This window comes from Chiloscyllium punctatum, chromosome 15 (assembly GCF_047496795.1).
Source record: "Chiloscyllium punctatum isolate Juve2018m chromosome 15, sChiPun1.3, whole genome shotgun sequence".
NCBI lineage: Eukaryota > Metazoa > Chordata > Chondrichthyes > Orectolobiformes > Hemiscylliidae > Chiloscyllium > Chiloscyllium punctatum.
This window is the reverse complement of record NC_092753.1, coordinates 64,443,744-64,471,168: the sequence shown is the minus strand read 5'-3', so window position 1 is coordinate 64,471,168 and position 27,425 is coordinate 64,443,744. Positions and strand designations below refer to the sequence as shown.

Sequence of the window (27,425 nt, the reverse complement as noted above, 5' to 3'; positions counted from 1 at the left end):
CTTTATCAACCTCAAACTAATACAACAAGAATTCACTTTTGTGAAACCAATGTTCTTTAAATCATCCTATGTTTTTCTAAGTGCATAGTTCATTCTTATTTAATAATAGCTTATGATTAATATTACATAATATGAGAGTAGAGTGCTGATTGTCATTAATTATTATTAATTTATTAATGACAACTGATAGTGAGCTCCCAGGCGGTGTTTAGCTTTTAAACCAAACAAATTGACTCTGATTTGTCAGGGCATTGTCCTGAGAAACTGATCTGCAAATGGCTGTCATGTATTTTGTTGAGTTAACAAGCACAGTATATATGTTTGCATTATGTTGGCAAAGGTGGAGTCCGTTTGCCAAACATTAGCATTGTTGTTTCATGCAGTGTAAGTGTTAGTTTTCTCTTTAATATATTCTTGCATATTGTACTAATAAGTGCAAGATGGAAAGCTTTAAATAAATGTCTTTTCTCAGCATAAAGAACAAAACACAGCACCTTTGCATTTACTGATATCAGGCAAACCTGCCTGAAGTGCCTTGTTTTCGCCCTATATCTATTTTGAATAACGTTGTTACATTTGCTAATTTATTGTCTGCTGGGACAGTTGCTGAACTTAGGGGGTTTTTTTGTCAAATCATAACTAGCACAATCACTTTGTAAACAGGTATCGCCTTTAGAATCCAAGAATAGAAAGGCAATCGAATCCTGTGATTTGTTGGATTTCAGTCCATTGGAGTTTCCTCCTTTTTTTTTCTGTTGATATTAATTGCCTTAATTTTCTTCACTCTAATTAGTTCCTAGGATATCCCATATTTCTGGGATGCAACTTGCATCTTCTTCTGTGAAACCAGATGCAGACTATCTGTTCCAAGGTTCAGCTGTTCCCTCATTTCTTGTGATGATTTCTCCTGTTTCTGCTCTCAAAATACAAATTTATTTCAGTAACTCTTAATTTTTATATACTTGCAAAAGATCCTAAATCTAAATTTATATTCCTGTTTAATTAACTCATTCTCTTTAGCTTCTCCTGTCAACTTGGTGATGACCCTTTACAGATGCTGAAGTATACTTAATTCTCAGACTTGCTACAGCTTTTTTTAATGTTATAAACCTTTTTATCTAATATTATCCTTAGCCTCGTTAATAATCCATAGATCACAGAATTGTGCCAGAGGAGGACATTCAGCCCATCATAGCTGTTCTGGCACTCAAACATGAGTTATGACTTGGAGTCATTCACTTGGGTTTTTTTCCCCAGTATCCTTGCATGTTGTTTATAATCAAAATCTCATCTCACAGTCCTTTGAATGTCTCAGTTGACTCTCTCAACATCTTACTTCCAAGCAATGCAATCCAGATCCAAACCGTTTGCTATGTTTGAAAATCACTTTAAATATGTGCCCTTGCATTCTCAATCCTTTTAAGAACGCAGGAATAGTTTATTTCTATCTGCTCAATATGCACCTCATCATATCAAAACCAGCTATCAGATCTCCTCTGCCTTCTTTACAAGGAGAAAAGACCCAGACTCTCTGGTCTATCCTCTCACCCCAGAACCGTTTTTTAAAATCTCTTCTGAACCCTCTCCAGTGTCTTCACTTCCTCTCTGTTGTGTAGCACCCAGAATTGTACAGTGCGCCAGCTGAAGCTTAACAAGTGTCTTGTAAAGGTTCACCATTACCTCCTTGCTTTCCTACTCTATGCATCATTAATAAACCTAAGTATTGTATTCTTTATTAACTGCTGTCTCCACCTGTCCTGTCATCTTCAGTGATCTTTGCACATATGCACCCATGTCCCTCTGCACCTAGATCTCAATATTATAGCCCCGTTTGAATTACTAATTGAACAACACCAGGCTTTCACCTGCCTTGACAAAATATTAGAGACCTGGAATATTCTGGGGATCCAGGTTCAAATCCTACCACGGTAGATGAATTTAAATTAATGATCACGATGAAACCATTATGAATTATCCTAAAAAGAAAACTGTTTCACTAATATCCTTAAGGATAAATTGTCATCCTTATCTGGTCAGGCCTGCATGTGCCTTTCCGCCCATAGCAATTTGTTTGACTCTTAATTGCCCTCTGAAATGAACTAGCAAGCCATTCAGTTGTATCAGTCAATAGAATGCCCCGAAAAGGAATGAAACTGGATGGACCACCTGACGCTGACTAAGGCAGTGAAAATAACCAGAGCATACTCAGCCTTGTTGACTCTGCAGAGTCCTCATGAATAATATGTAAGGGCTAGTGCTAGTGTCCCACTGTCACGACTGATCTTGCAGAGGTCATGGCACAGTTCTTGGAAAATTGTTTCCCTGAGAGCCCTCAACTTTGTTTTCGAACCTCACAAAGGCTTTTTAGCCTCAGGTCAGACATAGGAAACCCAGGCTGGTTCTCCTTCTGGTTTTCTGGGCCGCAATCCTTTCTCCTTAATGTTGTTATGCCATTCTTCTTATTGGTGCTACCTTTCGCCTTTTACAGTATGCCAGTCTTTTTGAAATAACATGTATTCATCAACCTCCATAAACTATAATGCTGATTGCATTTAAATTATTTCTCTCTATTTGTACCACTGGCTCATTTGGCTGCTTATGAATTTTCCACGCATTCTGATAAAATGAATTCATCTTTTATTTTATTGTTCTTTGCTTGGATCATTTTTTTGACACACTGATTTGTAAATTCTCTGTTCCTTTCCTGCCCTACTTAGCTTCTTTTTGCTGATATCTGTATACTTGCCTGTTGCCTTAAATCTTACCTTCAGATTTCTAAATCTTCCTTCATCTGAACACTCCTCACCCACTGTTTAAAGTAATTTTCCTCCTCTGACCATAATTGCTGATGTGCACTGATGTTTGTACTTTGTGTCGTCTTGTCACTCGTTGATCTTGCTATCCTGCAATGTTGCCTTGTTGTATCTCTTTACCTTTTGAGAATCTTTCTTACATGAACCCTCTCTCCTACTATTTAGTTTAAATCTCTTCAACATGAGTTTTAAACTAGCAAGGAAATTGGTCTCATTGTAATACCAGTGAAGACCAGATATGACCAGAGCAAGAAGGTGGATCAGCACCCTGATGATGGAAATTGTCATCCTTCTTTAATATGTCAAGATGATTAGGAACAAAAAATCAGGAGTTTGGAGCAGAGTTACTGGTCAGCCATTTTTGTACCTCACATATTTTGAAGGAAGGCCTCTTGAATATGCTGAACATTTCCTATACTTTGGTAGCAATCTCTCTCATATGGCCACCATAGGCAAGATAATCCAAAAGCAGAGCAGCTGCTCCAGCCTTCTTCTAACAATGGCAGTGAATATTTGAAAATAAATTAAACGTTCAAGTGTACAGATCAGTTGATGTCACCACTCTCCTGCACTGCAGTCAGACCTGTAATGTTTATCAAAGATGCATAAGAAATTCAGTCATTTGTGCCTCCATCATTTCCTTCATTTTCAGTGGGTGGACGTTTGAACAAATGTAAGCATCCTTCTTGATGCCAGCCCCACAAGTACTCAGGCAGAACTTGTGCAATAGCAACTTTGATGGATTGGACAGTGTCCAGATGGCTGGAAAGCATCTCTCCAATTTCAGGAGAAAAAACAAGTTTCGGAGGCACTCCTGAGCTGTACTTGAATTGCAGCAGCATTGGCGTGAATGAAGAATGACAACTTGGCTGTCGAGATGCATCATGTTTGATGGACATGCATAACATTTTAAAACTGAGGCAGAACAGCATCAGAGAAACTAATCATGTCTTACTCTCTAGATTTCACTACCTCATGGAGATGCTGCCTTTGTGCCCAAAAATCTGTAGGTTCAGAATCAGTCATAAAGAATATGGTACGACCTGGTTAAATATTGTTCTTGAGTTGAAGGACTGGTGATGGTGGAGTGACTGAAGGGGAAATAAACAGAGTTAGGTTGGACAAATTTATAAATGGTGTCATGGAAAATGGAAAGCTCATGAAAATAAGTTGCCCTTAAATATGCTGAAAGCAAAATATAATGTTTGTTTTCAATATTTTAAATGATGTGATATGTGGGCCAATTAAAAGATATTCAATTAAAGCAATTCAGTGTGGCAAAAATCCTCTAATTTCAAGTACAGTGAAATAAGCGTTCAGATGTTTTTGATATTACCTAGGTTAAAGACTTGTATTAACAACCTGAGTGATAAAGAAGTATTCCTTTTGGTTCTGTTGGCTTTAGTTTCCTTGAATAAGCATGGAATTACTCTATGATGATTTCAGAGCCTAATGAGCAGCAATAGTATGAGAATGCACCTGTTAATGTAGTAGTGTCGTCCCATCACCCTCTTCCCCCATCCCCCGCCGTACTTGCAAGGTATACGTTCCAGAACCTACGACGGAAGCCTCAAACTACGGATAAGAGTGAACCCATTCATTTAAATTGGAAACGTACCTTCACTGCAGCCTCCTGGTTCCGGAATGTTCCCTATAATATGTTTTGATTACAGTCAACCATGGATAACTGGACCCACAGATACAGGGCTCGCCCTGTGTATATGAAAATATTGTGCTTACACTAATATTTTTTGTAAAATAATGCTTCTGATCCAATTACTTTTGGAAATCTTGAATTTAAAAATGCTGGAAATACTCTGCATTTTTCGGTAGCATCTGTACAGTGAGAGAGAAAGAGAGAGAGAAACATTTCACCAAAACTGGGGAAAAATTAGAAATTTTGTAGATTTAAGCCAAGTGAAATTGGGGACAATGATAAATGGGAAGATTTATGGTAGAGTAGAAGTTGGGAAAGATCAAATGTCAAAAGGCTTGATGATCTAAAGCCAAAGGAATGGTATTGGAATATATAAAAATAAACAAAAGATGGTGTCTAAAGGAGGCATGAATGGCAAACGAATGCTGTCTGAAAGCAAAACCATAAGAAAGGTAATAAACATGTAAAGTCAGGCATTCATGTATACTAGTACAAAGTTAATAGCGATAATTTCTAGTACAAAAGGAAGATTAAAGGAGTATTTAGTGTAAAAAAAAATCCATTGGGTGTCCTTGAGGTGTAAGGTTTTAGCCTGATATCATAATTATTTCACTGGTATCTTACGTAATCAATATCAGAGAAGGTTTTAGTTGTCCCTATAGTTTTCAGTGTTCTGATGTTTCTTTTTCATCAGTTCTGTCACTGAATACTTTTCCTTCTTGAGAAGCTAACAGAACACTTGTTATAGCAATTTCTGTCACATCCAACATGATGGCACTATCAGCATTCCAATGGGACAGCTTCCTCTGCAATACTCTGTTCAAGCTCCTCCCACTGCCCTCCCAGATTCCAATTTAACAGTCAAAAATGCATCTCCTTGCTCTATCAAAAGCAGTTCCTTAAAACACAAGTTGGTTTGTGTATTTTGATATCTGAAATCATTATTTCAAACTTAATCATTGCACATGATTTTTTTTTCATCTCCAACATGTGAAACTTATCATACAGATGTATCAGTGCAGGAGATGAGGACTAGATTAGATTACTTAGATTAGATTACTTGCAGTGTGGAAACAGGCCCTTCGGCCCAACAAGTCCACTCCGCCCCGCCGAAGCGTAACCCACCCATACCCCTACATCTACATCTACCCCTTACTAACACTACGGGCAATTTAGCATGGCCAATTCGCCTGACCTACACATCTTTGGACTGTGGGAGGAAACCGGAGCACCCGGAGGAAACCCACGCAGACATGGGGAGAACGTGCAAACTCCACACAGTCAGTCGCCTGAGGCGGGAATTGAACCCGGGTCTCCGGCACTGTGAGGCAGCAGTGCTAACCACTGTGCCGCCCACTTTACACAACTGATTGGATGGGCTAGTTTTAGTGACCTTTGACAAAATTTTAATTTTAGTTTAGATGATTTTGCACATTGCTATAGGTTTCATGAAGTTTGGCTAACCTATGTAGTCAGGTGTTGCTGTGGCCATTTTAAAGCAATGCATTAAAGTCACAAAAATGCCAGGTGTTAAATACAGATAATGAAATTCAAAATCAATGCTCCACGTTTTATGTCATGGCAACATACAGCTCTGTTTCAAATGGAAGAAGTGTTTCAGGTCTTAGGTAGTGAGAACGGGGCAGATGAAAGAGCATTTGCTACATTTACGGCACTTATATAGAAAGCTGTAATTGGAGGGCAGTGGGAGGAGTTTGAGCAGAGTACTGCAGACGAAGCTGTCCCACTGGAATGTTGAAGGGATGAAGAAGAAGGTGTCATCACATTGTGGTTAGCACTGCTGCCTCACAGCGCCAGAGACCCAGGTTCAATTCCCGCCTCACGTGGCTCTCTGTGTGGAGTTTGCACATTCTCCCAGTGTCTGTGTGGGTTTCCTCCCACAGTCCAAAAATGTGCAGGTTAGGTGAATTGGCCATGCTAAATTGCCTGTAGCGTTAGGTGAAGGAGTAAATGTAGGGGAATAAGTCTGGGTGGATTGCGCTTCGGAGGGTCGGTGTGGACTTGTTGGGCCGAAGGGCTGTAAGTAATCTAATCCACGCTGTAAGTAATCTAATCTAATCTAATCTAATTAAATGTGACAAATGGCAGAGGCTCATCCATTGAATATTCAAACTATTGTGTTGGAAAGTGAAGACCAGAGGAGCAAGAGCAGAAGTGCAGTATGTGGGATGCCTCTGGGTCAAGGCACCTGTCAACCATGCTGGGAGAAATCCTCAGCTGAGGAAAAAGGAAAACACAGCAAAGGTGCTGATACCAGACTCACATCAATGAGCTTGACTCTTAACTCTTAAACAGTGTCAGGCCTGTTAAATAGAAGCCAACTATTTCCTTACTAATTGATTCCAGTATTTTCCCCATGACAGATGTTAATGAATATCTCCAATTCTGATCTTAAAATAGAGGGAAGATCCTGAGTAAGCAGGTGAAGACCTAAACCTCCTGCATTTTCCTTGAGCTGATTGGCCTCCTACAACCCAAGCCATTCTTTGCCATCTGACCACTTGGAAGAGGCTTCTAGGATGTAGATGGCTCACAACCTCTTGTGAGCAGTCTTCAGAAGGACTATTTTCATTGTGCTGATATCTTGCCATACGCACAGCCTAACTTTCTGGCTTCTTTGATATCATGGGAAGTAAAGAGGGTGGTTTCCTGTTGAAATTGTTGCAATCCACATAACATTTCAGATTCTGCTTTCTCTTCTGTCGGAGTTAGAAATACAGGTCCTGTTAAGGGTAAAAGAGAACAGCACCAGAATAGATTGAGAACATAAGATGCATGTTCGACTTTATATCCAAGAACTGGATACTGTAAGGCCCTCCTGTGGCGTGGAGGTAAAGTCCCTACCTTTGGACCAGGTGGCCTGGTTCATATCCCACCTGCTCTAGGATTGCATCGCTGAACAAGTTGATTAGAAAAATAGGTTAATTTTTTTTCTTAAAAAGAACTTGATGCTATCCTTTCAGGGTATTGCATGCAGTTTGACTAATTGGGAACATGAGTGATTATCGTCAGTGGGTAAAAATAAAAAGTACCACAGGTGATTTGGTGGTGGGGGGAAAAAAAACTTTCGGTTGTGCTAGATAATAGTTCTGGAAACGAACCAAAGGAAAAATAATTGAATTAAGATAAAACTAAGAACTGCGGATCTGGAGATCTGAATTTTAAAAAAAGCAGATCTGGCAGCATCTGTGGTAAGAAAGCAGAGTTAATGTTTTGAGTCTGGTAACTTTTCATCAGAGCAATTAGCAACTAGGATCTAGCAACTGGTATTTGTGCTGAAGCCAAAGTGTTGCATGTATGTGGTGAACAGATACATGGAGACGGAGCCAGGAGAGAGATATGAAAAGGCTATGTAAACAAGGATGTTATGGATAGCCAGCCAGGATAGGAGGAAGGCTAAATAAGTGATAATAAGAGTTGAGAAAGTGAGGAATGCAGATGCTGGAGATCAGAGTCAAAAAGGGTGCTGGAAAAACACAGCAGGTCAGGCAGCATCCAAAGAGCAGGAGAATCAACATTTCCGGCATAAGCCCTTCATCAGGAATGTGGGGGAAGAAGGCTGAGAGATAATTCGGAAGGTGGGGGGGTTCTACGGGGAAGGTAACTGGGAAGACGATAGGTAGATGCAGATGGGGGGTGATGGTGATGGGTTGGAGGGCAAAGTGGAAAGGCTAGGTGGGAAGGAAGATGGACAGATAGGACAGTTCAAGAGCTAAGTGTGGCAAAATTGTGAAAGCAGCCCAAATTCTGGGCCTAGGAGAGCATGCGAATGGGTGGCTATGCTGAAAGCAGCTAGATGAAAGTGAGGACTGCAGATGCTGGAGATTAGGGTCTAGAGTGTGGTGCTGGAAAAGCATAGCAGGTCAAGCAGCATCTGAGGAGCTGGAGAATTGACGTTTTGGGCAAAGCGTCTATGCTAAAAGTAACCCATGTCATAACAAGACTGGTTGTGAGGTGGGTAAATAATATGGATGGTCGGATGGAATCAGACTGTAAAGTTATTGAACTTGATGTTCACTCCTAGAGGCTGCAGGGTCCCAAAGCAGAAAATGAAATGTCGTTCTTCAACCTTGCACTGAGGCTCGCTGAAGCATTGCAGTAGACCTGTAACAGAACTGTTAGTGTGGCCGCACAGTGTCTTGAATTGGAAGGCAACTGGAAGTTTGGGGTCACTTTTGCAGACAGAATAAAGGTGTTCTGCCAAGCATTTACCCACTTTGCATTTGTCTCCCTAATCTAGATGAGAACATGTTTTAACAGGGAATACAGTAGGTTGAATGAAGTGCAGGTAAATCACTACTTCACTTGGAAGGTGTCTCTGGACCTTGGATGGTGAGGAGAGAAGAGGGCAGGTTTTACACCTTCTGTGATTGCATGAGTAGGTGCTGTGTGAGTGTGGGCAGATGTTTGGAGTGGAGGAGGAGTGGACCAGAGTGGACCAGAGTGCCTAGCAAGGAAAGATCCTTGCGAAATACTGACAAAGGAGGTAAGGGGAATATATTTCCAGTTGTTGAAGGTAATGAAAATGCAGTTTAATCCTTTAGGTTTGGAGGCTGGTGTAGTGCAAAGTGAGGAACAGGGAACCCTATCATTGTTGTGGGAGGGAAGTGTTGAGGGCAGAAGTGAGATGGGTAGAACACAGCTAAGTACCCTGTCGACCACAACAGTGAGAAATCCTCAGTTGAGGAAGAGGATCAACGTTTCTGAGGCTGTCACTTTGGAAGGTGGTGTCTCAGAACAGATGCAACTGAGACGGAGAAACTGGAAGAATAGGATGAAGTCCTTTCATCAAGCAGGGCGTGAGGGTGTATAGTTGAGGTAACTGTGGGAGTCGATGGGTTTGTATTGTACGTCGGTGAGTATGTAATGTACATGGGTGGTCTACCTACCCCAGAAATGGAAACACAGATGTTGAGAAAGGGAAGGAAGGAGGACCAGGTAAAGGCAAGGACAGGGTGGAAATTGGAAGCCTGCCTTCTGCCCTGGTCAGCTGTCCACAATATCCTTGTTTATCCTACCCCCTTCATGTCTCTGTCTCTGGGCTGTCTCCTCTTAACTGCTATCTCTCTTTCCCACCCCACCACACACACACACCCTATTCTGTTATGATATGGGTTGCTTTTAACACAGTCACCCATTCTCATGCACTCCTAGGCCCATTATATGAGTTGCATACAGCAGAACTCATCCATTTTCTCACTCTGAGCTCTTATTATCACATATACAGCTTTTCTTCTTCAGCTTCAGTACAAGTATCATGTTTTTCTCGTAACTGAAGTGTCACTGGACTTGAAAAGGTAACTCTGTTTTATTCCCACAGATTTTGCCAAACCTGCTAGGTTTGATCAGCAATTTTGATTTTTGTTGGGGAAAGAAATTGGGTGCTAGGGCTCTTGTGGCACAGTGGTAGTGTCCCTTCCTTTGGGTCTGAGTTCAAGTCCCACTATTCCAAAGATGATAACACCTCTGAACAGGTTGATTTAAAAATATCAAGAACTGGATTCTGGGGGGCTTTTGTGGTATAGTGGTCGTGTTCCTACTTCTGAACCAGAGAGCCTAGTTTCAAGTCCCAAATGTTCCAGAGGTGTGTCATAACATATTTGAACAGGTTGAATTAAAAAAAAAAGCTGTGTTCTGACTGTGGATAGGGAGCATATGGTGTCCACCACTACCTTCAAACCAGAGGGGCTGGAGTGCATTATTTCCTCGACCAAAACAATTTTGGTTTACTCTCTCCCTCATTTCTCATCATTTGCTTATTGTTCAGGCAGTGCTTCTAATTTTTTGTTCATTGATGGGGTAATTGGATAACTTCGTGGTGTGTTTTATCCTGGGAGAAAGTGAGGACTGCAGATGCTAGAGATCAGAGTCGAGTGTGTGGTGCTGGAAAAGCATGTCAGGCAGTATCCAAGGAGCAGGAGAATCGACATTTTGGGCATAAACCCTTCATCAGGAATTAGGCTTGTAGGCCAGAGGGCTGAGAGATAAATAGAACGGGGGGGGGGGGGGGGGGAAGGTAGCTTTGAATGCGATAGGTAGATGATGGTGGTGGAGACGGTGATAGGTCGGAGAGGAGGATGGAGCAGATAGATGGGAAAGGTGATGGACAGTCAAAAGGGCAGTGCCAAGTTGGAGGCTTGGGACTGGGATAAGGTGGGGGTTGGGAAATGAGAAAACTGGTGAAATTCACATTAATCCCGTGTCGTTGCAGGGTCCAAGGCGGAAGATGAGGTGTTCTTCCAGGCGTTGGGTGATTAGGGTTTGGCGATGGAGGAGGCTCAGGACCTGCATGACCTTGGTGGAGGGGGAGGGGGAGGGGGAGTTGAAGTGTTCAGTCATGGGGCTGTGGGGTTGGTTGGTGCGGGTGTCCTAGAGATGTTCTTGGAAACAATCTGCAATTTGGCGCCCTGTCTCCCCGATATAGAGGAGACCACATCAGTTACAATGGATACAGTGGATGACATTTGTAGAGGTACAGGTAAGTTTTATATCCTGAGCCTGGCTAAGATAACCATCAGTTGCTCCAGGCAGTGGGAGTCATAGTTCCAGCTGCTGTGACTCCATTTATGTCTGGGTGTCCATGGAGAGGGAGCACACAGTGCCCAGAACATATTCAAAGCCTTTAGCCGGAGGTGGGCACCACAGACTGGACTACATTCTCTCCCCCTCCAACTTTATTTTGATTTAGCTCCTCCTTTTCTTATCGTTCTTTCATTTTTCTTCTAGTTATGCTGCCTTTGATGGGTAGTGCTTGTAATTTGTTACTTGATAATTAGTTAATTCAGTATTTTTTTAAGAACTGGGTTCTTGGGCAACATTGTGTGTTGTGGCAGAGTGGTAGTTTCCCTACCTCTGGAGCAGAAAATCTGAGTTCATTTCCCACCTGTTCCATAAGGTTTCTGAACTAGCTGGTTTTATATGTTTGAAAAAAAGAGTTGGGTTCATTCTTGATGAAAAGTGGGCTTCTGGACAGGGAAACGATTGATAAGGAAAAAGTGGAACTGGTGTATGTGCTAAGCAATGGATTTACAATAAAATCCGCATAAAAATCTGGAAGCGATTTGCTACCTAATTTAATATCTAGATATTGGTCTGTTAAGTATCTCCCTTCTCAGAAGAGAGAATTATAAAACAATGTACCATAAATAAAAATGTTTAATTTTTGTCTCACTCCTTAATTGACCTACATACAACTACAGGATTGTGAAATTCAGGATTTTGCATGTAAAATTACTTTATTCCCCTGTATTTTGTAAAACAGAAATTGCCAATGAAATGGTTTAAGAAGATTTGCGTGAATATGAATAAATAATTATTAATTAGGATTTTTTACCATATGCTTGTATGTGCCCTACAGCTTAGTGTTTCAGAATGTTGCTATGTGACTGGATTACAACATGTTTTTATTAATAGGTGGCCAGCACTAGTAACCTCGTGACGAGTAGTACACCGACTACTCTGGCTGTAAATGCAATGCAGATGCCTGCATCCAGTGCTGGTGTGACCAACTTCAGCATTTCAGGTAAGAATTTGATGCTAATTAATATATTATGTGGCGCAGCTTGCACAAATATTATATAACCGTCAATCATTTTAAATCCATTTCATACAGAGACAATTAATGGTTTTACTTCCTTGATACTAAATGGCATAGTGTATTACAACATTATTTCTTGCCATTAATCAAGGGAATGAACAGGTCCATTAACATGGACTTTGCGGTGTGAGTGCTCTTCCAAATACAGTGCACCCTAATCTGAGTGAAATTGAGGTCTCCAATCTGCAAAACATTTGACAATGACCAAAAAGAGAAATGGTAAAGGGCTTATGCTGTCTGCAGTGGAACTATTGATGCCATACTGAGGATGGACAAGGCATATTATTGACACCAGCACAGTAAAGCTTATGTTGAACATAAGTGTAGTGTAGTGTCACAATACAACAATAAGAGGGAGTTGGTCAGCTCAGTTGGCTGGATGGCCAGTTTCGCAAGGTGTGGTGCTGGAAAAGCGCAGCAGGTCAGGCAGCATCCAAGGCAAGGCTTCTGCTTCTCAAATGCTACTTGACCTGCTGTGCTTTTCCAGCGCCACACTTTTCAACTCTGACTCTCCAGCATCTGCAGTCCTCACTTTCTTCTGGATGAGCAGTTCGCAATACAGTGTGATCCCAACAGTTATAGGTTCAATTCTTGCACAGGCCGAGGTTAACACTTTATCGCCTTGTGTGAGATGTGCTGATCCTCTGGTTAAACCACCAAGAGTTGTATCTGATAATTAGGGAGCGCCGAATGATCTCGGAAGAGTAAGATGACTTTTTTTTTTAAAGTTTTATTGAAGAAGTATTGAAGAGAATTGATGAGGGCAGAGCAGTAGATGTGATCTATATGGACTTCAGTCAGGCGTTCGACAAGGTTCCCCATGGGAGTCTGATTAGCAAGGTTAGATCTCATGGAATACAGAGAGAAATAGCCATTTGGATACAGAACTGGCTCAAAGGTAGAAGACAGAGGGTGGTGGTGGAGGGTTGTTTTTCAGACTGAAGGCCTGTGACCAGTGGAGTGCCACAAGGAACGGTGCTGGGTCCTCTACTTTTTGTCATTTACATAAATGATTTGGATGCGAGCGTAAGAGGTACAGTTAGTAAGTTTGCAGAAGACACCAAAATTGGAGGTGTAGTGGACAGCGAAGAGGGTTACCTCAGATTACAACAAAATCTTGACCCAATGGGCTGAGAAGTGGCGGATGGAGTTAAATTCAGATAAATGTGAGGTGCTGCATTTTGGGAAAGCAAATCTTAGCAGGACTTATACACTTAATGTTAAGGTCCTAGGGAGTGTTGCTGAACAATGAGACGTTGGAGTGAAGGTTCATAGCCCCTTGAAAGTGGAGTCGCAGGTAGATAGGATAGTGAAGAAGGTGTTTGGTATGCTTTCTTTTATTGGGCAGAGTATTGAGTACAGGAGTTGGAAGGTCACGTTGCGGCTGTACAGGACAATGGTTAGGCCACTGTTGGAATATTGCGTGCAGTTCTGGTCTCCTTCCTATCGGAAAGATGTTGTGAAACTTGAAAGGGTTCAGAAAAGATTTAGAAGAATGTTATCAGGGTTGGAGAATTTGAGCTATAGGGAGAGGCTGAACAGGCTGGGGCTGTTTTCCCTGGAGCGTCGAAGGCTGAGGGGTGAGCTTATAGAGGTTTACAAAATTGAGGGGCATGGATGGGATAAATAGGCAAAGTCTTTTCCCTGGGGTCGGGGAGTCCAGAACTAGAGGGCATAAGTTTAGGGTGAGAGGGGAAAGATATAAAAGAGACCTAAGGGGCAACTTTTTCACGTGGAGGCTGGTATGTGTATGGAATGAGCTGCCAGAGGAAGTGGTGGAGGCTGGTCCAATTGCAACATTTAAGAGGCATTTGGATGGGTATATGAATAGGAAGGGTTTGGAGGGATACAGGCTGGGTGCTGGCAGATGGGACTAGATTAGTTTGGGATATCTGGTCGGCATGGACAAGTTGGACCAAGAGGTCTGTTTCCATGCTGTACATCTCTATGACTTTACCTTTTTACTTTACAATACAGAGTACGTTGAGTTGCTATAATTACTTGCAATTAAACCAATTCCCAGCTCTGAAAGTGATGGACACTGGTCACTTCATAATTATATGTGTTTTCATTTTTCATTTGCAACCCTTTTTATCCCTTATCTCTTATAGTCTGAAATAATGATAACACAATAGCGTCCAATCTGCTGACATTCATGCTGATTCACCAAAGGCATCTACAACCAAATCTGATGACATTTTAACCAATATCAATTATTCAGATTGTTAAAGCACCTTTTGCTGAATCTCATAATTCAGTACTAAGTAAGCATTTCGCCTGATCATACATTCCTTTGTTTATAGTCACCAAGTGCATCAGGGTCTGTACCCTCCAAATCCCCCTGTCATTCCTTTCGCTATTCTGCTGCCAATGTGCTAGGCTGGACTACTCCTTACATAAGCTCATGACTTACAACAGCTACCCTAACTACGTCATCTTGGTTTCCCTTTGTTTTAGATTTCCCACATGCAAACCCACTGGTGACTAATTTTCCCAAACTCCTTCCCCTCTAATTCACTCCTCTCTGTGCTGAGCAGTGCCAGTAGTTTACTGGCAATGACAATGAGAAGAGGGACGGGTAATACAGGACTGAAGGTGTTATATCTCAATGCACGCAGTTTTAGGAATAAGGTAAATGAGCTTGTGGTGCAGATCAAAATTGGCAGGTATGACGTGGGCATTAAGGAGAAGTGGCTGTATAGAGATCAGGATTAGGAGCTAAATATTCAAGGATATACATCCTGTCGAAAAGATAGGTGGGCAGAGGAGAGGGGGGTTGCCTTATTAATAAGAAATGAATTTAATCGATAATAAGAAATGAAGTAGGATCAGATGGTGTAAAATCTATATGGGTAGAATTGAGAAACTGGAAAGGTTAAAAAAAATTATAGCTGGACTTGTGTATAGGCCTACAAACAGTCATCAGGAGCTGAGGCGCAAAATACACCAGGAGATAGAAAAGATGTGTAGGAAAGGCAAAATCACAGTGATCATGGGGATTTCAATATGCAGGTGGACTGGGAAACTCAGGTTGATAGTGGATTGCAAGAAAAGGAATTTGTGGAATGTCTGTGAGATGGCTTTTTGGAGCAGCTTGTGGTGGATCCCACTGAGGAACAGGCAATACTGAATTCAGTATTGTGCATGAGGCAGACTTGATAAGGGAATTTAAGGTGTAGGAACCCTTAGGAAGCAGTGGTCATAATATGATTGAATTTACTCTGCAGTTTGAGAGGAGAAGATAGAATCCATAAGACCATAATAAGGCCATAAGACATAGGAGTGGAAATAAGGCCATTCGGCCCATCGAGTCCACTCTGCCATTCGATCATGGCTGATGGGCATTTCAACTCCACTTACCCGCATTCTCCCTGTAGCCCTTAATTCCTTGATTCCTTGAATCAGAGGTAACTGTATTACAACTGAATAAAGGCAACTACGGAGTCATGAGGGAGGAGCTGGGTAAAATTGACAGGGAGAGGAGCCTCGCAGGAAAGACAGTGAAACAGCAATGGCAGGAGTTTCTGGGAGTAATTCAGGAGACAGAGCAGAGATTCATCCCTTGGGAAAAAAAAGATATGGTAAAGGGAGGATGAGGCAACCATGGCTGACTAGGGAAGTCAAAAGATAAAGCATATGATGTGGCAAAGGGCAGTGGGAAGCTGACAAAGACCAACACGGCAATAGAAAAATGAATAAGGAGGGAAAAAATGAAATATGAGGGTAAGTTAGCCAGTAATATAAAGGAAGACTGTAAGAATTTCTTTAGATATGTAAGAGATAAAAGTGGACATTGGGCTACTTTAGAGATAGTAGTGGGGAAAAAGGAAATGTCTGAAGAACTAAACAATTATTTGGCGTCAGTCTTCATGGTGGAAGACGCAAGTAATATCCCAAAAATTCAAGAGAGTGAGGGGATAGAGTATGAAGGCCATCACCAACGAGAAGATACTAGAAAAACTGAATGGCCTGAAAGTGGACCAGATGGACTACACCTCAGAGTTCTAAGGCAATAGCTGAAGATATATTGGAGGCGTTAGCAGTGATCTTTCATGAATCCCTAGAATCAGGGAGGGTTCCAGAGGACTGGAAAATCGCTAACATGACACCCATGTTCAAAAAGGGAATTGGGCAAAAGATGGAAAATTACAGACCAATTAGCCTAGTAATATTCTGGTAGCCTAGTGGTACAAGTGGTATTCTGTAAGGTTCAGTGTTGGGACCACAACTTTTCACTGTTTACATTAACAATCTAGATGAAGGAACTGAAAGCATTCTGGCTAAGTTCGCAGACAATACAAAGATAGGTAGAGGGACAGGTAGCATTGAGGAGGCAGGGAGGCTGCAGAAGGATTTGGACAGGTTAAGAGAGTTGGCAAAGAAGTGGCAGATGGAGTACAACATTGGAAAGTGTGAGGTTGTGCACTTTGTTAAGAAGAATAGAGGCTTTGACTGTTTTCTAAATAGGAAGAAAATTCAGAAGTCTGAAGTGCAAAGAGACTTGGGAGATCTAGTCCAGGATTGTTTTGAGGTAAACTTGCAGGTTAAGTCAGTAGTTAGGAATGCAAATTCAGTGATGGCACCTGTTTTGAGAGGACTTGAATATAAAAGCAGGGACATATTTCTGAGGATCTAGAAGGCTCTGGTCAGGCACGTTTGGAGTAATGTGTGCAGTTTTGGGCCCCATATCTCAGAAGGATGTACTGACCCTGGAGCATGTTCAGAGGAGGTTTACGAGAATAGTCCCAGGATTGAAAGATTAACATATGAGGACTCTGCATCTATACTTGATGAAGTTGAGAATGGTAAGGGGGGATCTAATTGAAACTTAGAGAATATTGAATGACCAGATCAGAGTGAATGTTGGGAAGATGCTTCCATTGGTAGGAGAGACTAGGACCCAAGGGTCCTTAGAATAGGTGGAAGTCTTTCTGGAATAGAGATAAGGAGAAACTTCTTCAGCTAGAAGTGGTGAATCTATGGAATTCACTGCCACAGAAGGCTATGCAGGCCAGATCATTGAATGTATTGAAGATTGAGATAGATAGGTTCTTGATTGTGATGGGGATCAAGGGTTGCAGGGAGAAGGCAGGAGAATGGAGAAGAGAAACGTATCAGCCATGATTTGAATGGTGGAGCAGACCTGATGGGCTGAATGGCCTAGGTTTTGCTCCTGTCTTATGGTCTTTCTTCATGTCAACCTAGATAATGATTAGCAGCAAATATTTCACCAATAACACTTATCATTCGTCCACACTCTTATTTAGGCAAGTTTCCAGTGAGTATTGAGTAGCAATCTCAGAAGTTGAAACCTGAGCACGAAACCTGCTAGGAACCTGCCTTGCATTATTACTCAGCTGGTTTCTGCCTAACCAGTTAAATTATCTGGGATCTATAGTAGCTTTCTATTAAGTTAGCTTATGAATGTTGATTTATCTTCAGTTGCCATACTGAATCCGGTTGGTTCACTGTCACTGAATATTGCTGGTAGGACCTAACAGTTGATAATATTTGACCAAAAATAATACCCACTTTGGTATAATCATTCTTAATTTTGAGGTTAAAAAGAGATGAGGTAATGTAGCATTTCTGACACTCAGGCTTTCCTCTAATAGTTAGAATAGTATTGTACAGAAATCCATTTGGTCCAACTGGCCTGTGCCAGCATCTAGAACTGACCTAAACCTTCCCCATCCCATTTCATCTGAACAAGTCATATCTATGTATACATTTCTCCCTCCTGCTTATCCTTTTCCTTAAATCATTGAGCTATTTGCTCAAAGTCGTCTTGTATACTCCACATTTCTGCCACATTTACAGTAAAGAAGATTTTCCTGAGTTTATTAGATTTTTGAATGACTGTTGTATCTGATAGAAGAACAAACACCTTCTCTACATCTAATCAGTAAAATTTTTCCATTGTAGTAAAGATTTCAATCAGGCAACATCACAGCTTTCTCTTTTTTTTGGAGAAAAGAGCTTTCAGCCTATTCATTCTTTTCTGGTTAGTATATCCATGTGAATGGTTCTTGCACTTCCTCCGATATCTTCTGTACCCTTTTTGTAATCTAGACACCAGAACTGAACACCATACATCCAGGTTAATTTAACCAAAGTTTCATGCAAGTTGAAATCAACTTCTGTTTCAGATACATCCATTGAGAAATTAATCATAGTGCTTGATTCACTGAAATTAATAACTTATAATGTATGGAATTATAATTGATTATTTCTGTCATCCTCAAGTGTGAAATGTTAGACAATGTACTCTTGTCGTTCAGAGAAGGAAGGCACAGTTGTTTTATTATGTTTGACAGCACAGTTACAATTTAGTATTTATCATGGTCAGCTTAATCCTTGCTGCCTTTTCTCATGTGTTCCTTTAAATATGCTCCATTCAAATTAGTATGAAATTGGACATCACAATAATTTTCTATTGTTTCTTTGTAAAGAGAACATTGTTTCCTCACCTCTTCACTTTGTTATTCTGTGAATCAGTTTCAAAATGTTATTATAATATGTGAAATAGGATGTGTAATTTATATTAAAATTTCAAACTCTCTTTAACTGCCCAGGTACAACTGCATCAGGGACAGCTCCTACAAACGTGGCATCTGTAATCACCGGCTTATCTTCTGCAGTTTCTACGTCATCGGTCACTTCTCCATCTCTAACCCCTTCACCGTCAGCGTCCATTTCAGTGACTGAGTCATCTAGCAGCAGTGATGCAAATACCACACAGTCAACCTCAACTGGCTTAGTAAACCCTCTGTGCACAAGCCAAATCACGGTGTCAGCATCTGGACTGCAGACAGGTGCCACTGCGCTGCAAGCAGCAGCTGCACAGGTATCCACTGGTGCTGGTCTTGCCACCAATCCAGGCCTAGCTGCCATGGCTGCTGCTGCAGGACTAGCCAATCCTAGCTTAATGTCAGCCCCTCAATTTGCAGCTGGGTAAGTTTTCACTCCATTCTACCACTGGTGGATTATAATTTTGGTTTATTTATGAATGTGTATTTTTTACAATATAAAGTTTCGTATTAAGTCATCAAATAAAGACTTAATGTGCACAGTGAAGGAATTGAATTACTCAAGTACCATGGAAAATTAAGACCTTACCCTCTCAAATAAAAGTTTTGATAAATAAGGTGTTATATTTTTATGTGAGATGTGAAATGATCTTTCATCACTTTTTCAGCCTTCACATACATTTAAATGCTTTGCATCATCTTTCTTTGAGGGAGAATCACCTCAGGCATTCTCTGTTCAAGACATTTGACCATGGACAGTCACTTGATATTTTCCATATGAAAGGTGTGATTATATAGATTTGGGGGGAACATCAGGGCTGATATTTGGACTTCGAATGAGTTTTTAAAAAAAGTCAGACAAACATTGGAAGGATGGGAGCAAGAGGTTATATGGATTTGCCCAAAGCATATCTTATTTTTTCCTCGCAGCAGCAAACGAGTCGTTTCAGATTTCTCCGAAAGTTTCAGTGCTCAATGCTTATGTGAAGTTCATCAAAAAAAATTATTTGCAAAATTCAATTTCCTGCTGGCCTTCACAGTAGGCTTTGGCATTTTACTTAAATTCAGGACCCTATGATCAAAGGTCAAGTTGCATCATGCCACAATATTTTCCAGTGACAGATACAATGATGTATTTTGATGTACTTTAAATGCCTGCTCAAAACTTGAGACATACACATTGATTTTCGTTCCCTAGTTGAGTACAAAGAGACAGGAGAAATCCAGGGACCGCAAACTGAACATTAAAATAATGGCTACTCGGTGGGGCAGACCAGATTAGAAGTTGAACCAGGTGACTTGGCAAGAGTTGAGGAGGCTCCCAGTTCGAGGTGGGCAGAACAGAAAGCGGGTACCAGTACTGTGATCAAAAATTTATAATAAAACAATAAATGTTCATCCGTCCCTCACTGCTCTCACCTCTGTTAGTCCCAACCACATCTACATCTACCCCATGCCCCTCAATGCCAGCTCATGGCACCTAGACCCCTCTATTCATTCTCAATAACTCCACATACTTCCTATGCTACCCTATGTCCTTTCACCCATTCACCATGGACCATTGTGCTCCCAGCACTAATTTAGTGCTTAGTTCCATGCACCACCTTTTCCTAACATGCCAACTTATCTCGTATCACCAAGGACCCAAGTACATATGAGAATACATAAAGACGTATTACTTAGGTTCTATAATGCAGATTGCACTTTTTCAAGAAAAGCAGTCCCTTTTTAAAAAAAAACATTTTGACAAATTGTGTCACTACTTGATGCTGTTGGAGAGTTTGACACTTCTAGACGGGTTGGAAGTTCCAAGGGATATATGTATTTTGTTACACACAATTCCTCTGTGGAACAATCTCAAAGAACACTTGCTATTGCCTCTTTCCCTTGAAAGGATACCTGGCTCTAACCCTAAAGTATTCCTGAAATTCATCCCCAAGGTCTCCTGGAATCATAACCACACCATTACTTCAGCTCTTCAAATGGATATCCAGGCCATGCAAAGATAAAGAAATGCACTGAGAATTGCTTTTACTTGTTCCAGACAGCAGGCACCCCACAATCAGATTTGAGTAGAGGCAGCTGAATATTTAAATGGCCAGCTGCCTCAGTGAGCCACGCATGAGCAAACATACCATGCATCCCTGTCTCAATCCTCTGCAAAAATAGGAAGCACCAGCTTTGGGGGGGAAGGACTTCGGATTTCAAATGGCTCAGACATGGTGAAAATCTGGACCACAGTCTTGAGGTAGGGGAATTGTTGATTGAACAGACGTTATGAGCTCTTCACTGTACATTGACTCTGGGCATTCTAATTTTTGTAGGGATAAAAATCATTGTAAAAAAGGTGCCACTGTTTTGACAAGTGAGCTACAGCATAGGTTATAAACAGTCTCAGAATGTGAAATGCACAAGCCATTGTACTTTTTCTGGGACGCAAGAAGAAATAAAATGGAATGTTAAGAGTAACTCCCAAGTAGCTTAACTTAAAATAACAACCTTATGATAAAAAGATCAAAATGTGAAATTTGTCTTAATTTTAAAGCTTTTGATTACCCTTTAAATCAATAATCTTTTAAAAATTTAGGATTTACTGCATTTCTTAAAATAAATATTGAGAATTCCATTGTTTCATTGCTTCCTTTAATCAAATTTTAACTACCTCAGCACTTCCAATTATTCTTCCAATTTGATATCACCCTTATTTTCCTCACTCCTTCCTGACATTTATCATTTTCTTTCATTGACAGTGGTGTCCACTTTTTGTATATATTTTCAAACTTCAAATAAATTTCCAAAGGAATTCCTTTCTTAAAAAAAAATTCATTTTTGGTTAATTGTTTCTATTCTTGTAGAATGGGCGGCACGGTGGCACAGTGGTTAGCACTGCTGCCTCACAGCGCCAGAGACCCGGGTTCAATTCGCGCCTCAGGCAACTGACTGTGTGGAGTTTGCACGTTCTCCCCATGTCTGCGTGGGTTTCCTCCGGGTGCTCCGGTTTCCTCCCACAGTCCAAAGATGTGTAGGTCAGGTGAATTGGCCATGCTAAATTGTCCGTAGTGTTAGGTAAGGGGAAAATGTAGGGGTATGGGTGGGTTAAGCTTCGGCGAGTCGGTGTGGACTTGTTGGGCCGAAGGGCCTGTTTCCACACTGTAATGTAATGTAATCTAAATGCTATATTTAAAAAGAAGGCATTTAGTATTCTTTCTTTTATTGGTCAGAGCACTGATCTTAGAAATTAGGAGATGTTATGGAGGTGTAGAAGTGTACTGTACCTTTAAGAAAGTTAAAAGCTATCAGAACTACCTGACAGCACCAAGCGTTCTGAACAATATACAATGGAACCTTTTTCGTCCAGCAGCTAGTGTAATTAGGCCCATCAGTTTAAATTATACCACAAAAAATAGCAAACTCCAAACAAGTTTGAATTTAGCATATTGATAATATTAAATACCAATCGCACAATCTGATGCTTTGGGCACATAAGACCGGAAAACCGTGAACAAATGAAGGAGAACTGCCAAGCCACCAGCATGTACAGACTGCCTGAAAAATAACTCTCTTAAAGGTATCTTTATTGATTAGTGGCCTGTGAAATATAATCCCTAAGAAGAAAAGAAGACAGAGGAAAATACAAAGAGAAAATTCAACAGCTGGCTGGTTTTGAAATTTGAATTATTGGTAAATCCTAATCCGTGGTTTTATTGGACTAGTGTTGTAGAAGGTTAAGGTAAAAGACAGGTTAGAGGAAGGAGTTGTAAGTAGTTGTTAGTCAAGTATTCTCTGATATACTTTTAAAAAATAAAGTTGTTAATCTTTACTTTAAAAATAGTGACTTTTGGGATAGTTCTTGGTGTCTCGAATTTTCACATTACTGCATGGGATAAATCTTTTCTGTGTTGATGATTTAAATTAAGCAGGGTGGTTTACCTGTGCCGTAACAGGAAGTCATGTTGCAGCTGTATAGGACATTGGTTAGGGCACTTTTGGAATATTGTGTGCAATTCTGGTCTCCCTCCTATAGGAAGGATGTTGTGAAACTTGAAATGGTTCAGAAAGGATTTACAAGGATTTTGCCAGGGTAAGTGTGTTTGAGTTATTGGAAGAGGCTGAATAGGCTGAGGCTGTTTTCCCTGGAGCGTCGCAGACTGAGGGGTAACCTTGCAGAGGTTTATAAAATCATGAAGGGCATGGTTAGGGTAAATAGACAAGATCTTTTCCCTGGGTTGAGAGAGAGTCCAGAACTAGAGGGCATAGGTTTAGGGTAAGAGGGAAAAGATATAAAAGGGACCTAAGGGGCAACATTTTCACGCAGAGGGTGGTGTGTGTATGGAATGAACTGCCAGAGGGAGTGATGGAGGCTGGTACAATTGCAACATTTAAAAGGCATATGGATGGGTATATGAATAGGAAGGATTTGGAAGGATATGGGCCAAGTACTGGCAAATGGGTCTAGATTAGGTTGGGATGTCTGGTCAGCATGAATGAGTTGGACCGAAAAGTTTGTTTCCGTGCTGTACATCTCTATGACTGTAAAAGCTTTCAGCTATTGATTTCAAGATGAGACTCCTCACCATAATTCTGACCATTTCTCACTAAAGAAAGTGGTATCAATTAGCAGTTAAAACAGAATATTGGAAACACTCCGCAGATCTTGCAGCAGTTATGTCAAGAGAGGGAGTCAACATTTCAAGTCTGTGACCTTTAACCAGAATTGAGAAAAGTTAGAAGTGCTTAAGCAAACAAAAAAGGAAGTTAGGATGAAGGATAAAAGACTGAAAAGTAAGGACTTGAGAACTCCAATTATGTTTCTCCGAGAGGGACATGAAATAGGATGCACATGGTTCAGGGTCCTAACAATGACAATGGGAGAATTCATGCCATCTACTTTCAGAAGACCAAGAGCAGACTGGGCAATTATAGAACACTTGCATTCAGTATGCATGCATGATCCTGAGCTTCCTGTTGCCTGTCATTTTATTTCTTTGCCTCAGTTACATGTTGACTTTTTCCATTGTTGGCTTACTGCAATGTTTGAATGAATCTCAATGCAAATTTGAGGAACAGTAACTCATCTTTCAACTAGACATTTTACAGTCAGATCATAACCTCTATTTCCATTTAGTTTTGTATTTTTTTTCTAATTATTCTCTTTTGTTTTCAATTCTGCTAATTTGCTTTTGGTTGCTACTTTGGCATTTACGTTCCTCTGTGCACATCTTTGATATGTTTACTTGTATCGTTGCCATTCCCTTTGTTTTTCTACTCTGAAATATTCTGTCATTTAATTTTTCCTTCCCTCCACCCAATCATAGATTTCACTGTTGTTATTCTTCGAACCTATTAAGCTTTCCAACCTATAAAGTTATTGTGTTTGTAGCTTTGCTCAGTTTTGATGAAAGATAACAGACCTGAAATGTTGGGCAGAATTTTACAAACAGGGTGCATGGACTGCTTGGCTCATGAAGAAAAGTTAGCTGAAAGGCAATACACTCCTTGAAAATCCACTGCGGGCGGACTGCTGCTCCATTTGGGAGTAAGATCCACTGTTGTTAATATAAGACCATTCAGCCCATCGAGTCCACTCCACCATTCAATCATGGCTAATGGGCATTTCAACGCCACTTACCCACACACTCCCTGTAGCCCTTAATTCCTTGGGAGATCACGAATTTATTAATCTCTGCCCTAAAGGCATTTAATGTCTCGGTCTCCACTGCGCTCCATGACAATGAATTCCACAGGCCCACCACACTCTAGCTGAAGAAATTGACCCCCTCTAATCCTAGTATACCCGCCTAACAGAAACAAATTCCCAGCGTCCACCCTTTCTAAGCCATGCATTATCTTGTAAGTTTCTATTAGATCTCCCCTCAATCTTCTGAACTCTAATGAATACAATCCCAGGATCCTCAGCCGTTCATCTTATGTTAGGCTTATCTATCCAGGGATCATCCGTGTGAATCTCTGCTGGACACACTCCAGTGCCAGTATGTCCTTTCTGAGGTGTAGGGACCAGAATTGGACACCGTATTCTAAATGGAGCCTGACCAGAGCTTTATAAAGTCTCAGTAGCACATCACTGCTTTTACATTCCAACCCTCTTGAGATAAATGACAACATCACATTTGCTTTCTTACCCACAGACTCAACCTGCAAGTCAACCTTCAGAGAATCCTGGACTAGCACTCCCAGATCCCTTTGTACTTTGGCTCTATGAATTTTCTCACCATTTAGAAAATAGTCCATGCGTGTATTCTTTTTTCCAAATTGCAAGGCCTCACATTTGCTCATGCTGAATTTCATCAGCCATTTCTTGGACCACTCTCCTAATCTGTCTAAATCATTCTCCAGCCTCCCCACCTCCTCAGAACTACCTGTTTGTCCGCTTAACTTCGTATCATCGGAGAACTTCACCAGACCCCAGTCCCCTCACCAGATCAATAATATATAAATGAACATCTACGGCCCCAACACTGAACCCTGTAGGACACCAATATGGTTGTCCAGCAGTTCTGCCATTCCCTGTAGTGCCAGAACTCAATAGTGGGAGTAGCTACAAGAAGCCTGAAGAAAATTAGGAAGTAGTTGCTGGGTCTTTTGGGCAAACAAGGGATCCCAGAGCCAGGGAGGTAGAAGAGGGAATGGGAGGCCAGATCCAAAGGCTTTCAGTGCAGGAGGAAAGAGTGAATGACATCTTAGAGGCCTTCCCCTTCCTTCACGCGTTCATTCACAGAGATCTTTGAAAATGATCTGGTCACTCCCACCCATCTGCCTGGACTGTTCATACTGTAGCATGGGCACTGTATAATTCATGTCAAATAGGCTTCTTAACAAGGTTACTTGACCTTTAATTGTTCAGTTAAATATGGCAGCCAGGTAACTGATTTCCGTGCCCACCAAGCGTGTTCTCAGGATGAGGTCAGAGGTGACTGGGCTAGTCTCACAATCTATTTTATGTGCCTTCATCAGTAGAAGATAGACCTGGTAAACAAATATGAAATCAGTCTCATTAACTTCACAGGTACTATCAGAACCACTGTGTGATTCCAGAATTTTCGGCTACTATTTCAGATCACCAGTATATTTAATATTTCGTTTTTGCATTTATTTGGGCCCATTCAGTGAAGTTATGTAATGTTGACATGAGAGCAAACTGTTCTTCATCTTGTATAGTTGGTGTTTCAGGGCATGCGGGCAGTATTTGAGGCGATTCATCAAAGGTGAAACTTCACCATTCTTGAAGTGAGCTGACGCCATCACCTTCCAGCTGTCAAGTTTCTAAATGTATCTGGGACAGGGCCATAGTGCCTGGTGTATGTCTAATTTCTGTAACTTTTTGGTTGTTGTTGCATGCATATTTGGGTTTATTCAGTGGCATGGTTGAACTTTTGGAAGTGCCGTCTAGCTTCTGGAGTGAAGTCAGGATAATTGGTCAAGAGGTTGTGCTCTGAAACTTAGTGAATAATTCTATTTAATTTTTAAACATAAGAATTGTTACCATCATTATAAGGCTATGGCAGCATGGTAACCTTGTTACAAGATAGGTAATCCAGATGTTTGGATAAATCATTCAGAGGCGTGAGTTTAAATCCCACTATGGAAGCTGACGAATTTAAATTCAGTAAATTAATTAGTCATGAATGACAAATGTAGTGTGATTCATGGTGATTTTGATTCTATCAAATTATTATAAAACCTCCTTTGGTTCACCAATGTCCTTTAAGAGTTCTCACCAAAGTGAATAAGATCATGAGATGGTGGATAGGGTGAATGAACTCAGTCTTTTTCCCAGGGTTGGGGAATCAAAGACTGGAGGGCATCAGTTTCAGGTTAGAGGAGAAAGAATAACTTTTTTACATAGAGGGTAGTTTGCAAATGGAATGAGCTGCCAGCGGAAGTGGTTGAGACGGGTACATTAACAACATTTAAAAGGCATTTGGACAAATACATGGATAGGAAAGGTTTAGAAGGATGTGGGCCAAGTGCAGGGAAACAGGGTTAGTTTGGATGGACATTTTGGTCAGCATGGACCAGTTTGGACCAAAGTGCCTGTCTCCATGCTGTCAGTCTCTATGACTCTATACCATCCTCACCCCAGACAAACAATTGAGGTTTCCAGGTCCTTAGCAATGCATTTAACCTTTAACTGGCCTTTAAATTCAGCTACTGCATTTCAAGCTATTTGCATCAGAGCTATTGCAAAACCTATGAGGAAAATATGATCAACAAGGTATGCAGCAATGATCTAGGAACTGGATTTGACATGAGAATAGCACATGACTGAAGTACTTCAAGAGATGGCTCACCACCACTTGAGGACAAGTCAGGATAAGCAATAATTTCTGCCCTTGCCAGTGACAATTCACATCTGTTGAATGAATAAAGAGCATCAATAGTTTGAGAGTGCTGGAAAAAGTAGAGAAAATCATGACAGTACTAGAAATTGTAAGTGGTTGCTAAATTATTTATCAAAGCCTTTAAAATATTCAATGAACTTCCTTCTTGTTGCCAGCAATAATAAGTTGATAATTTCTATTGTATTCTGATATTTTTTACTGTTATGCAGTGCAAGGCATATAAATATTTTCCAGAAAAATTATTTTAATAAAATAAATCTAAAGTAAAGTTTTTCATCTTTGCAGAGGTGCCTTACTAAGTCTGAATCCAGGGAGTCTTGGTGGTGCTCTTGGTCCAGCATTAATGAGTAATAGCACACTGGCAACCATTCAAGGTCAGTAAATGTAGTATCTTTATATCCACTGCCTCCTATCAGACTAGAAGAGCTTTTCATAGAATGTGCACTA

At 40.8% G+C, this 27,425-nt stretch overlaps 1 protein-coding gene across 8 annotated transcripts in view; it reads left to right on the top strand.

Annotated features, from left to right (window-relative positions):
- Positions 1 to 27,425, top strand: part of pou2f1b (POU class 2 homeobox 1b) — a 199,436-nt gene that overhangs the window by 147,193 nt on the left and 24,818 nt on the right. For all 8 annotated transcript variants that reach the window (XM_072585323.1, XM_072585321.1, XM_072585326.1 and 5 more), the window contains 3 exons: positions 11,905 to 12,013; positions 18,664 to 19,042; positions 27,264 to 27,352. In XM_072585323.1, the coding sequence (XP_072441424.1) occupies positions 11,905 to 12,013; positions 18,664 to 19,042; positions 27,264 to 27,352 (577 nt within the window). The remainder of the gene's footprint in view (positions 1 to 11,904; positions 12,014 to 18,663; positions 19,043 to 27,263; positions 27,353 to 27,425) is intronic.